A 12856-nucleotide genomic window follows, 5' to 3' on the forward strand; every position below is an offset into this window, starting at 1 on the left:
TTCCTGTTCAGTACCAGTAAGTTCAGATCTGTTTTGTATCTGTGATTGTAGATTTTGTTAATTTCTGTGTTAGAGTTTAAAATAATTATACAAACTGTAAGTTCTGGGTGAGAATTATTGTGTGTATACTGTGTGTATTGTTATTTAACGTGTTCGTCCTCTTAGACTGAAGCAGGAAGTTTGAGCTGCTGTAAGTGACGGTGTGTTTATACTGGTGTTTCTGTCCTAGTTTATAAACCTGCAGTAAAATGGCAGAAGCAAATATTTCAGTAGCTCAGGACCAGTTCAGCTGTCCAATCTGTCTGGAACTACTGAAGGATCCAGTAACTACACCATGTGGACACAGTTTCTGTATGGTCTGTATAAACAACTGCTGGGATCAGGAGGATGATAAGGGAACATACAGCTGTCCACAGTGTAGACAAACCTTCACTCCAAGACCTGTCCTGAGGAAAAACACCATTCTGGCTGAAGTTGTGGAGAAACTGAAGAAAACAGAACTTAAGGCTCCACTACCTGCTCACTGTTCTACTGGACCTGAAGATGTGGAGTGTGATTTCTGTACTGGGAGAAAATACAAAGCTGTTAAATCCTGTCTGGTGTGTTTGGCCTCTTACTGTGAAACTCACCTCCAGCCTCACTATGAATCTCCTGCTTTTAAGAAGCACAAACTGGTTAAAGCCTCCAGACGACTCCAGGAGCAGATCTGCTCTCAGCATGATAAACTGCTGGAGGTTTACTGTTGTACTGATCAGCAGTGTATCTGCATGTTGTGCATCATGGATGATCATAAAGGACATGATACAATATCAGCTGCAGGAGAAAGAACTGAGAAACAGGTAAAACTGTTATACAATATTCTAATACAAGTGATTGTTTAGTTTTCACAATGCTGTGAAAAACAAATAAGCCTTATTTGACTTTCTCTGTTTTTACATATTTCTCACATTAAATGGTTTCAAATCCTCTCAAATTAGACAAATTAGAGCCTTAGAGAAAGCTTTGTTATTTATATGGTAACTAGTATACAAGCTATAGACAATCATAATTACTAACCAAAAATGAAGAGGGCATGCCACAAAGTTAAATCACATTATAGAACTTTCTGCATTTTTAAGTTTCTGGATGTAAATTAATCATCAATCAGATAATCAACAAACTCTCAATGAACTCATGTATAATATTTTGTTTTAAACAATGATGCTTTCATTTTTTTACTGTAATTCCTTTAACACACTAAAGTTTAATTATAATTTGTGTTTCTGAGCAGAAGAAGTTGGAGGAGATACAGAGAGAATCACATCAGAGAATCCAGAACAGAGAGGATGAGATTCAGAAGCTGAGAAAAGCTGTGGAGTCTCACAGGGTGAGTTTAAAAAAGAACTGACTGATGAGCTGAAAAAGGATTTTCAGGATTAGGATCAGAACATCATACACAAGTGTCTGTAAGTTCAATAATTTGTCTCAGTTATAAATACTTCTTTCTGTATTTCCTAACAGAGCTCTGCACAGACAGAAGTGAAGAACATTGAGAGGATCTGTACTGAACTAATCAGCTCCATTAAGAGAAGATGCTCTGAAGTTACAGAACTGATCAGAGATGAAGAAAAAGCTGCAGTGAGTCAAGCTGAAGAATTCATGAAGCAGCTGCAGCAAGAGATTGAGGAGTTAAAGAGGAGAAATGCTGAACTGGAGGAGCTTTCACACACAGAGGATCCCATCCATTTCCTCCAGGTCCAGAATCCCCACAAAAAGCAGCTGCTAAAGCAGCCAATTTAGTAGATATTTTTGGCACTGGCACATTAGTACTAATTTTAAGACTATTGTTGTGTAATTCACACATCAGCGTTAAAAGTAACGATAATTAAAAGTTACCCAAAATCCCTCCAAGTGAAAACCCTAATATTTGGGAAGCTTGGTAATTAGGTGAATTAATTGTGTGTCACTGGGACCTAATTAGATTAGATTAGATTAGATTCAACTTTATTGTCATTGTGCATAGTACAAGTACAAAGCCAACGAAATGCAGTAGCATCTAACCAGAAGTGCAAGATAGAGATTATTTACATATAATACAGTAAAAGGTGCAGTAGTGATCAGATAAGTAAAAAATGAAGGTGCATATATTAAAAACAGTAAACAGGTAATGATTGTACAGTGTATGGACTACTATATAATTACAAGGTGACTTGCCGTGCATGCCTACTGGAAATGTGTGTCGGGAGACTCCCCTGCTAACCTCTATGGGCTAAATGTAGAAAAGTTTGGATTAGCCTCTGCAATGCCAGTCATGCCATGTTCACGTCTTCCTTTTGTCTTTTTATCTCTTTGTAGACTTTCCAGTCTCATTTGCTCTCTGCTGGACCTGCAGAATCACCCACCATCACATTAAATCCTCTACTCACTTATGATGGTGTAACAAAGTCCATGTCTGAGCTCAGAGAGAAACTAGGAGAATTTTGTAAAGACAAAAATGAGAAGATATCATGTGGAGGTGAGCTACAGATAACCTCAATGTTATGTTGTATTAAGTCAACACATTACGGACGATTTGACCCTGACCAGGTTAAATCAGTTATTGAAAATGAATAAATAAATAAATGAATGAATGAAGTGTAATTGTGTTTTTGTTTCTGTGTTTCTGTAGTGAGAAAAATCTGGATCATTTCTTCACCTAAACCACAAACCAGACGAGAGTTTCTACAATGTAAGTCTATTAATCACACAAATATAAACACAGCAATATCAGAACCTACAGTACACTATACATTGTATAATCAAAAATATGTGGACACCCCACCACTCCTAATTTATGAGTTTATCTGTTTTAGCCACACCCACTGCTAAATGGTATTTAATGAAATTAATAACATTAATTAAGTAAGCTCAATTAAACCAAACAAATCAAGTTTGTGGCAACAATATGAGGAAGGCCTCTTCATGTTTCTGTTTTCTTGTGAGGTCCATAAAGATGTGATGATCATTTTGGTATTCCAGCATCCTGCACAGAGCTCTGACTTTATTTTGACTGAATACATTTATGATGAATTGGAACACTGATTGTGTGCAAAGCATTCTTGTTCAACATCAGTGCTAGACCACACAAATAATCTTTTGACAAAATTGACACAAATTCCCACAGAAACACTACAAAGGCTTTCCCAGAAGAGTGGAAGCTTTTATATCAGTACAGTGGGAGGGTATTTGAAATGGGATGATCAACAGGTCAGGTGTCCACATACTTTTGATCATATAGTGTACAAATGTGTGCTGTAATGTTTTTATTAGCGAACACAGTCACTCAACATTTAAACAGAAACGTGTTAAAAAAAAATTTCAAAAAAAATTTTCCTCTCCAGATTTCTGTGGGTTCACACTGGATCCGAACACAGTAAATGAACTCCTCCGTCTGTCTGAGGAGAACAAAGTGGTGACCTGCAGTGAAACAGACAGGTTGTATCCTGATCATCCAGATAGATTTGATTGTTCCTCTCAGGTTCTGTGTAGAGAGAGTGTGAGTGGACGCTGTTACTGGGAGGTTGAGTGGAGTGGGAATATTGGGGTTTCTATAGCAGTGTCATATAAAAGCATCAGCAGGAAGGGACGTGATAATAAGTGTTGGTTTGGATATAATGATCAGTCCTGGAGTTTGTTCTGTTCTCCATCCAGATTTACATTCTGGTACAATAACAAAGAGACTAAAATTCCCATAATGCCGAGTTCCTCTAGAATAGGAGTGTATGTGGATTACAGAGCAGGAACTCTGTCCTTCTACAGCGTCTCTGATACAATAAAGCTCCTCCACAGAGTTCAGACCACGTTCACTCAGCCCCTCTACCCGGGGTTTTTGCTTTATAAAGAGTCAAAAGTGAAATTAGATAATTAAGCTCGGGTGGTGCAGCATTTCACTGTGCTAGCCTACAGTATAGCATGTTACTCTGTACATCTCTGCTGTTTGGTAAATAAAAGGGTTTGCAACTGTGCTAGTTGGCAACTGTCTTATTTGAGATGCATTTGTGTAAACCTCAAATATATATATTTGATGAAGTTGATGCCTGCAAAACATTCTAAAAAAGTTGGGCAATGTAAGACTGGGAAGAATATTAGTACACAAAGCAGAAGCCATATATAAACAACAGCCATAAACGCCATTGACTTCTCTGGGCTAAAGCTTATCTGAAATAGAGTGAAACAGATTGGAAACAGATTGGAGGTGTTTTGGTCTGATGTGTCCACCTCTCAAACTGAATAAACTAAAAAGTATGTACAGTGTATCACAAAAGTGAGTACACCCCTGACATTTCTGCAGATATTTAAGTATATCTTTTCATGGGACAACACTGACAAAATGACACTTTGACACAATGAAAAGTAGTCTGTGTGCAGCTTATATAACAGTGTAAATTTATTCTTCCCTCAAAATAACTCAATATACAGCCATTAATGTCTAAACCACCGGCAACAAAAGTGAGTACACCCCTTAGTGAAAGTTCCTGAAGTGTCAATATTTTGTGTGGCCACCATTATTTCCCAGAACTGCCTTAACTCTCCTGGGCATGGAGTTTACCAGAGCTTCACAGGTTGCCACTGGAATGCTTTTCCACTCCTCCATGACGACATCACGGAGCTGGCGGATATTCGAGACTTTGCACTCCTCCACCTTCCGCTTGAGGATGCCCCAAAGATGTTCTATTGGGTTTAGGTCTGGAGACATGCTTGGCCAGTCCATCACCTTTACCCTCAGCCTCTTCAATAAAGCAGTGGTCGTCTTAGAGGTGTGTTTGGGGTCATTATCATGCTGGAACACTGCCCTGCGACCTAGTTTCCGGAGGGAGGGGATCATGCTCTGCTTCAGTATTTCACAGTACATATTGGAGTTCATGTGTCCCTCAATGAAATGTAACTCCACAACACCTGCTGCACCCATGCAGCCCCAGACCATGGCATTCCCACCACCATGCTTGACTGTAGGCATGACACACTTATCTTTGTACTCCTCACCTGATTGCCGCCACACATGCTTGAGACCATCTGAACCAAACAAATTAATCTTGGTCTCCTCAGACCATAGGACATGGTTCCAGTAATCCATGTCCTTTGTTGACATGTCTTCAGCAAACTGTTTGCGGGCTTTCTTGTGTAGAGACTTCAGAAGAGGCTTCCTTCTGGGGTGACAGCCATGCAGACCAATTTGATGTAGTGTGCGGCGTATGGTCTGAGCACTGACAGGCTGACCCCCCACCTTTTCAATCTCTGCAGCAATGCTGACAGCACTCCTGCGCCTATCTTTCAAAGACAGCAGTTGGATGTGACGCTGAGCACGTGCACTCAGCTTCTTTGGACGACCGACGCGAGGTCTGTTCTGAGTGGACCCTGCTCTTTTAAAACGCTGGATGATCTTGGCCACTGTGCTGCAGCTCAGTTTCAGGGTGTTGGCAATCTTCTTGTAGCCTTGGCCATCTTCATGTAGTGCAACAATTCGTCTTTTAAGATCCTCAGAGAGTTATTTGCCATGAGGTGCCATGTTGGAACTTTCAGTGACCAGTATGAGAGAGTGTGAGAGCTGTACTACTAAATTGAACACACCTGCTCCCTATGCACACCTGAGACCTAGTAACACTAACAAATCACATGACATTTTGGAGGGAAAATGACAAGCAGTGCTCAATTTGGACATTTAGGGGTGTAGTCTCTTAGGGGTGTACTCACTTTTGTTGCCAATGGTTTAGACATTAATGGCTGTATATTGAGTTATTTTGAGGGAAGAATAAATTTACACTGTTATATAAGCTGCACACAGACTACTTTTCATTGTGTCAAAGTGTCATTTTGTCAGTGTTGTCCCATGAAAAGATATACTTAAATATCTGCAGAAATGTGAGGGGTGTACTCACTTTTGTGATACACTGTATATGGCACCCAGGTGGCACAGCGTGATATTCTGCTAGCACACCAGCACTGAGATTCTGAACACCTCGGTTTGAAACTCGACATTTCCGGTCAGCTGGGCTTATAATTAGCAGGCATAATTGGCAGTGCCTGCAGCAGACACGGTTCTGCTAGGGTGGAATGACCGGACTATGTGGGTGGGGTCTTCAAATGCTGTGTAAGGATCATGATTGGCAGATAGAGAGGTGCCTGTGCAGAGTGCATAAGTGAAAAAGGTTCCACAAAGGGCTGCACGCGGGTTGGAGGGGGCAATATACCCACCTCGTCTAAAATAAGGGATCCCCAGCAGCGAAAGACAAATTGACTATGCTAAATCTGGAGAAAATGCATAAATAAAACAAACTTTTACCTTATTTAGATCTACAACTGGAAATTGTAATACAGACAATATGAAAATTGTTTAAAACAAATTTAAGAGGCCTGCTGTAAAATTTTTAAGCTTTGCAATAATCCAATCATTCTAAAATGTTTGTTCTTAAATTCTGATTTTTGTGGTACAGCCTGCAAGCAGGAAGTTTTATTTTATTATATTTTGTTGCACTTTATAATTTTCTTTTATCTTTAAGGGATTTACGATGTGTGGACTTTCAAATCTTGTACTTCTGTATAAATGTATGTGGGTTTATTGTGTTTTGTATTGATGCTGCATTTGATCTTGTGCACTAAATCCTCCACATTAAGTTTAATCTTACTGAATGTAGCTCATGTTAAACCAGGAAAATTAACAGTGAAATATCTACTAGGATCAGGATAGTCTCATATGGTCAGCTGCCATTTTGTTAACAGGATTCAACATCTGGAAAAGGTCATTATACAAATGTTTCAGAAATAGACTTACCATTGTATTGAGTGCTCTTAAAGGTATTTCAATTGGAATACACGTTTATTCATAATTCCTTATAATGCTACTGCACAGTCTGCAGTTTACAGTTTACAAACTATGATATTTCATTACTGGTGTGTAAAGATCATATTATTTTTACACATAAACCTTGTTTACAAGTGATTTCCAGGCTGCGTCCATCCAATTTGCTACATAGTGAATAACTACATTGTTCGTGGTGCACTAATTAGACATGCTATTAGGTACAGTGGTGCTGCTTAAAACACTGATGTAATTTTAAGCTCCACTCTTGGGATACATTGATTGGCATGTACAATTTAAACTGAACTTGTTCCCCTCTAATAAATCTTGTTACCATTTAACTGCAAATCAAAATCACCTGCAGATTCTGCAGATTTTAATCACGTCAGAGAAAAAGTCTGAACCTGTGAGACTAGTTACTGTATAACATGATTCTGTACACATGTGGATTTTGGGTTATACAATATGATTCTGCAATGTATAGCATCTAATATTCTATTGTATTTAATAACCAATAAACTTTACTATAATCACACGTTCAGTGTGTTTTTATTTCTAATGTTTTTACCATTTTGAAATTCCTCAACACATGTTCATATAAAACATCTGTATTTTGTTTATTTACTATTTGGCAGCAGCATGTAGAAAATAATACTATTATGTTAAATTAACCCAACACCACCAAACTCAAGGTTCAGGCACTCTGGAAAAGGGATGTCAGCAAACTGTCCCAGTTTATCTACTGTCTTGTTTTTTAAGTGGTGGAAGTAAACTAAAAAATCTGGAGAAGATTCACGCTGGCACAGAAAGAACATACAAAACTTCTCACAGACAGTGACTGGAGCACCCACTTCACCCAATAAAGTCTGGCTACATGTCAGGCTGTGAGTGCATGTCTGAAGCCAGACCCTTCTTCATTTCACATGCTGAACAACCAAGAGTTTAAATCTGTATTTTAACTAACAAGACAAATCTTTAGGTGGCTGTAATATGGTGATGTTGAATGACACAGTTGGATGGCACCATATTGATTCTGGACCCAAGTGCACTGGTGGAACAGAATCAAGACTTAAAGTGGAGCTGAATTCAGATCCAGCTTATATGATGCTGAATTCACCTGCAGTACATTAAACTATAATGAGTGTGGGAGCCTCTGGGACATTTAGAGCTTTAGAACCACTATTAGTTTACCATTATTTGTCCTGTGCTTCCCTCTGCTGGTGGATGAAGGTGTCACAGGCAGGTTCGTTACAGCTTCACAGTGCCACACATCACCACAGTCCTGTAGACCTGGGTTTAAACCTTGCATATTTATAGTATTCCTACAGGTACTCCGGTTTCCTTCCACTTTACAAAAGCACACAGAAAGTATGTTACTTTAAATCTTCCATAAAGAAGAGTGAGTAGGTAAATGTGTGTGTGATATATTGGTGCCTGTCCAGGTAGTATTGCTGCCTTAATTGTGCCCAGTGTTTATAGATGGTGCTGGACTCACAGAGACTCTGATCATAATAAACTGGCTGCTGAAGATTAATACATGAAATAAAGATCATTATGTGTTTGGTATTAAAATGGTTAATGAGTGAAACTTTGCTCCTCCTACCTGTATTTCAGCTGAACTGAAACTGATCTGTTCCTGTTCAGTACCAGTAAGTTCAGATCTGTTTTGTATCTGTGATTGTAGTTTTAGTTAATTTCGGTGTTTGAGTTTATAATAATTATATAAACTGTAAGTTCTGGTTAATCATTATTGTGTGTATTGTTATTTTGTGTTTGTCTTTTCAGACTGAAGCAGGAAGTTTGAGCTGCTGTAAGTGACGGTGTGTTTATACTGGTGTTTCTGTCCTAGTTTATAAACCTGCAGTTCAATGGCAGAAGCAAATATTTCAGTAGCTCAGGACCAGTTCAGCTGTCCAGTCTGTCTGGAACTACTAAAGGATCCAGTTGCTGTTCCATGTGGACACAGTTTCTGTCTGGTGTGTATCAACAACTGCTGGGATCAGGAGGATGATAAAGGAACATACAGCTGTCCACAGTGTAGAGAAACCTTCACTCCAAGACCTGCTGTGAGTAAAAACACCATTCTGGCTGAAGTTGTGGAGAAACTGAAGAAAACAGAACTTCAGGCTCCACAACCTGCTCACTGTTCTGCTGGACCTGAAGATGTGGAGTGTGATTTCTGTACTGGGAGAAAATACAAAGCTGTTAAATCCTGTCTGGTGTGTTTGGCTTCTTATTGTGAAACTCACATCCAGCCTCACTATCAATCTCCTGCTTTTAAGAAGCACAAACTGGTTAAAGCCTCCAGACGACTCCAGGAGCAGATCTGCTCTCAGCATGATAAACTGCTGGAGGTTTACTGTCGTACTGATCAGCAGTGTATCTGCATGTTGTGCAATATGGATGATCATAAAGGACATGATACTATATCATGATACTATATCATAAAGACCAAGATGGCGGCGTGTTAACACGCAGCGGCCGCTCTGGGGTCGGAAAAACTGTGTTTTTTTGTTGTTTTCAGGAAAAGTTTGTAAGTTTGTTTAGGACAGTTTTGTTTATAAACGTATGGAAACCACTTTTGACTCAGTTTACAACCGCCAGACACTGCTACAATTGAGAAAACAGTCAGAAACCAACCTGCAAGATGATCTGCAGTGAACTCTGCATGAACTCTGCCTACTTCGCAAACCAGGCCTGCAGTCCTCGGTGTTACCTGAAGCAGGTGACCGGGGGAGGGGGCGCCGCAAGCGGTGCTCGAGGAAGCAGAAGCGTGGAAAGCGAGCCGGGGTCCGTGCTAGGCTAAAAGCTAACCCAAGTTTGTGTTTACATTAACACCGAATGGTGCAAGGACTCTGTGCTTGTTGTGGCATACTGTTCTCCGATGGTGGAATTTGCTATTGTTAGATGCAGACCTTTTTATTTACCACGGGAATTCACCAGCGTGCTTATTGTCGCGGTGTATCTTCCGCCCAGCGCGAACGCGAAGGAAGCATTGAGCGAACTTTACAGAGCCATCAGCGAACTGCAGAACACTCATCCAGACGGGCTGTTTATTATCGCTGGGGATTTTAATCATGCAAATCTCAAGTCTGTTCTCCCTAAATTCCATCAGCATGTGGACTTTGCTACGAGAGGAGCGAACACGCTGGATAATGTTTACACGAACATTGCCGGTGCGTACCGGGCGGAGCCCCGCCCCCACCTCGGATACTCAGACCACATCTCTGTAATGCTAATTCCAGCATACAGAGCACTCGTCAGGCGCTCCAGACCTGTACAGAAACAGGTGAAAACCTGGCCAGAAGGATCCATCTCTGCTCTTCAGGACTGTTTTGAGTGCACTGACTGGGACATGTTTAGGGAGGCTGCAACATACGGCGATTACACTGATCTAGAGGAGTACACGACTTCAGTGACCTGCTACATCAGCAAATGCATTGAGGACGTCACTACCACTAGAACCATCACTTCCAGACCCAACCAGAAGCCGTGGATGACTCCAGAGGTGCGTGCACTGCTGAGGGCCCGAGACTCCGCTTTTAAAGCAGGTGACCAGCCGGCTCTGAGAACAGCGAGAGCCAGACTGTCCCGGGCGATCCGAGAAGCAAAGCGCGCACACGGCCAGAACATCCACAGCCACTTCCAGAACAGCGGTGACACACGGCGCTTGTGGCAGGGCATCCAGGCCATCACCAACTACAGGACGACTCCACCCGTCTGTGACAGTGATGCCTCCCTTCCAGATGCGCTGAATGACTTCTACGCTCGGTTCGAGGCGCAGAACAACATGTTGGCGAGGAAGATGATCCCACCTTGTGATGACCAGGTGCTTCGTCTCACCACAGCGGACGTGAGGAGAACTCTGCACAGAGTCAACCCACGGAAAGCTTCTGGACCAGACAACATTCCTGGCCGAGTGCTCAAAGGATGTGCAGACCAGCTGGCAGATGTATTCACTGACATCTTCAACATCTCCCTGAGCAGCGCCATCGTTCCAACGTGCCTCAAGACGACCACCATCGTACCCGTGCCAAAGAAGTCATCTGTGTCATGCTTCAATGACTATCGTCCCGTAGCACTCACGCCTATCATCATGAAGTGCTTCGAGAAACTAGTCATGAGGCATATTAAGACCCTACTGCCTCCCACCATGGACCCACTGCAGTTTGCGTACTGTCCTAACCGCTCAACGGACGACGCCATATCCACTACACTCCACCTGGCTTCTACACACCTGGACAGGAAGAACACTTACGTCAGGATGCTGTTCATGGACTTTAGCTCAGCATTCAACACCATCATTCCTCAGCATCTAATTGGAAAGCTGAGCACGCTGGGCCTGAACACCTCTCTCTGCAACTGGATCCTGGATTTCTTGACTGAGAGACCTCAGTCCGTCCGGATCGGTAAGAACACCTCCAGCACCACCACACTGAGCACCGGCGCTCCCCAAGGCTGTGTGCTCAGTCCACTGCTGTTTACTCTGCTTACACACGACTGTACAGCAATGCACAGCTCGAATTCCATCGTTAAGTTTGCAGACGACACAACTGTGGTGGGACTCATCAGCAACAACGATGAGTCAGCGTACAGAGAGGAGATACAACATCTAACGGACTGGTGCCAAGTCAACAACCTGTCTCTGAACGTGGATAAAACCAAGGAGATGGTCATTGACTTTAGAAAGACACTAAGGGACCACTCCCCACTGCACATCGACGGCTCATCTGTTGAGATCGTCAAGAGCACCAAATTTCTCGGTGTTCATCTGGAGGAGAATCTCACCTGGACCCTTAACACCAGTTCCATCAGCAAGAAAGCCCAGCAGCGTCTCTACTTTTTGAGTAGACTGAGGAAAGATCATCTGCCACCCCCCATTCTTACCACGTTCTACAGAGGAACAATCGAGAGCATCCTGAGCGGCTGCATCACTGTCTGGTTCGGAAATTGTACTGCGTCGGACCGCAGGACTCTCCAGCGAGTAGTGAGGACAGCTGAAAAGATCATCGGGGTCGCTCTTCCATCTCTCACGGACATTTTTAACACCCGCTGCATCCGCAAAGCTCTCAGCATTGTGGACGATCCAACCCATCCATCACATGGACTTTTTACTCTGCTCCCGTCTGGGAGACGATACCGCAGCATCCGGACTAACACAACCAGACTGTGTAACAGTTTTATCCCTCAAGCAATCAGACTCCTCAATTCAGTACTATAACAATTTCCTCCGGAAATTTTCTGCTGCCACACACTGAACAATATTGACTATGTTACTTGCATTTTTTGCACACCTCCTGGAACTGAACAAGCAATTTCTGCACCTTACTTGTATTTTTGCACCTTATTTACTTTTTAGGCACCTTATCGGCATTGCCAATTTTACGCTGCTAATGTACAACATGTCACTACCTCATGAACCATTGTACCATCTATTCACCATCATGTACTAACACTTGTCTTTAGTCCTGTCTTCTAATTACTTGTTTATATTAGGGATAATTAGGAATATCTTTTGTAGTTATTTATTATAGATTTTTTTGTATTTATTGTTGTATTTACACTGTTTTGTATTGTCTTGCACTTTTTGTACCGTGTTACACCGTGATCCTAGAGCAGAGGTCACTAACAGGCGGACCGCGGTCCGGGTCCGGACCCAGAAGCTGTCCCATACGGACCCGGACCTACAGCCAAAACAGAAAGTTATGATTTGAAACCTGACGGAGCGCTTCTATTTTAACCGGCGCAGCTTCTGTACCATTTACGGTAGCGGTTTAGTGGATGAGAAAACGCACAGACACCAGAGATCACGTGACACCACTCAGCCAATCAAGTCTGTGCATTCCAGTCGGTAAACACTGCGACTCTACAGATGAGAGAGTTATGCCAAGTTCACACTACACGACTTTCCCAGTCGTCAGGTCGCTGTACAGTTCACACTACACGACTGAATCTCCTGCACTCGGGAGTCTTTCAGTCGGTGTATATTTCACACTACACGACTGATCGGCGATCGGGGGTTTCACACTACACGATCCATCA

General features: G+C 42.1%; 2 protein-coding genes across 5 annotated transcripts; both read left to right on the forward strand.

Moving 5' to 3' along the window:
• Positions 1-236: 236 nt before the first annotated feature.
• Positions 237-3896, forward strand: LOC134312473 (tripartite motif-containing protein 16-like). Of its 4 annotated transcripts, none has more exons than XM_062994454.1 (6): positions 237-839; positions 1271-1366; positions 1501-1734; positions 2335-2494; positions 2648-2707; positions 3360-3896. In XM_062994454.1, exons 1-6 carry the CDS (start codon positions 249-251, stop codon positions 3884-3886), a joined length of 1668 nt encoding a protein of 555 aa, XP_062850524.1. In that variant the 5' UTR covers positions 237-248; the 3' UTR covers positions 3887-3896. The 4 variants fall into 4 exon arrangements, with proteins under 4 accessions (XP_062850524.1, XP_062850521.1, XP_062850523.1 ...); XM_062994451.1 differs by having other exon boundaries at positions 249-839; positions 2335-2516; positions 2652-2707; XM_062994453.1 differs by having other exon boundaries at positions 249-839; positions 2678-2707.
• A 4786-nt stretch (positions 3897-8682) lies between these two features.
• On the forward strand, positions 8683-10393 carry LOC134312477 (E3 ubiquitin/ISG15 ligase TRIM25-like; the record flags this gene model as incomplete). Its single annotated transcript, XM_062994460.1, has 2 exons — positions 8683-9244; positions 10371-10393. Coding segments are annotated over exons 1-2 (585 nt in total), but the record flags the coding sequence as incomplete, so codon positions are not given.
• Positions 10394-12856: the final 2463 nt, after the last annotated feature.

The sequence above is a fragment of the Trichomycterus rosablanca genome, chromosome 4, assembly GCF_030014385.1.
Source record: "Trichomycterus rosablanca isolate fTriRos1 chromosome 4, fTriRos1.hap1, whole genome shotgun sequence".
Lineage (NCBI taxonomy): Eukaryota > Metazoa > Chordata > Actinopteri > Siluriformes > Trichomycteridae > Trichomycterus > Trichomycterus rosablanca.

Bases quoted from the DNA above. Each gene is read 5' to 3' on its own strand.
- LOC134312473 (XM_062994451.1), top strand. From the start codon at position 249: ATGGCAGAAGCAAATATTTCAGTAGCTCAGGACCAGTTCAGCTGTCCA. The intron at 840-1,270 runs GTAAAACTGTTA...GTTTCTGAGCAG, and splicing joins GAGAAAGAACTGAGAAACAG to AAGAAGTTGGAGGAGATACA. The intron at 2,708-3,359 runs GTAAGTCTATTA...TTTCCTCTCCAG, and splicing joins CAGACGAGAGTTTCTACAAT to ATTTCTGTGGGTTCACACTG.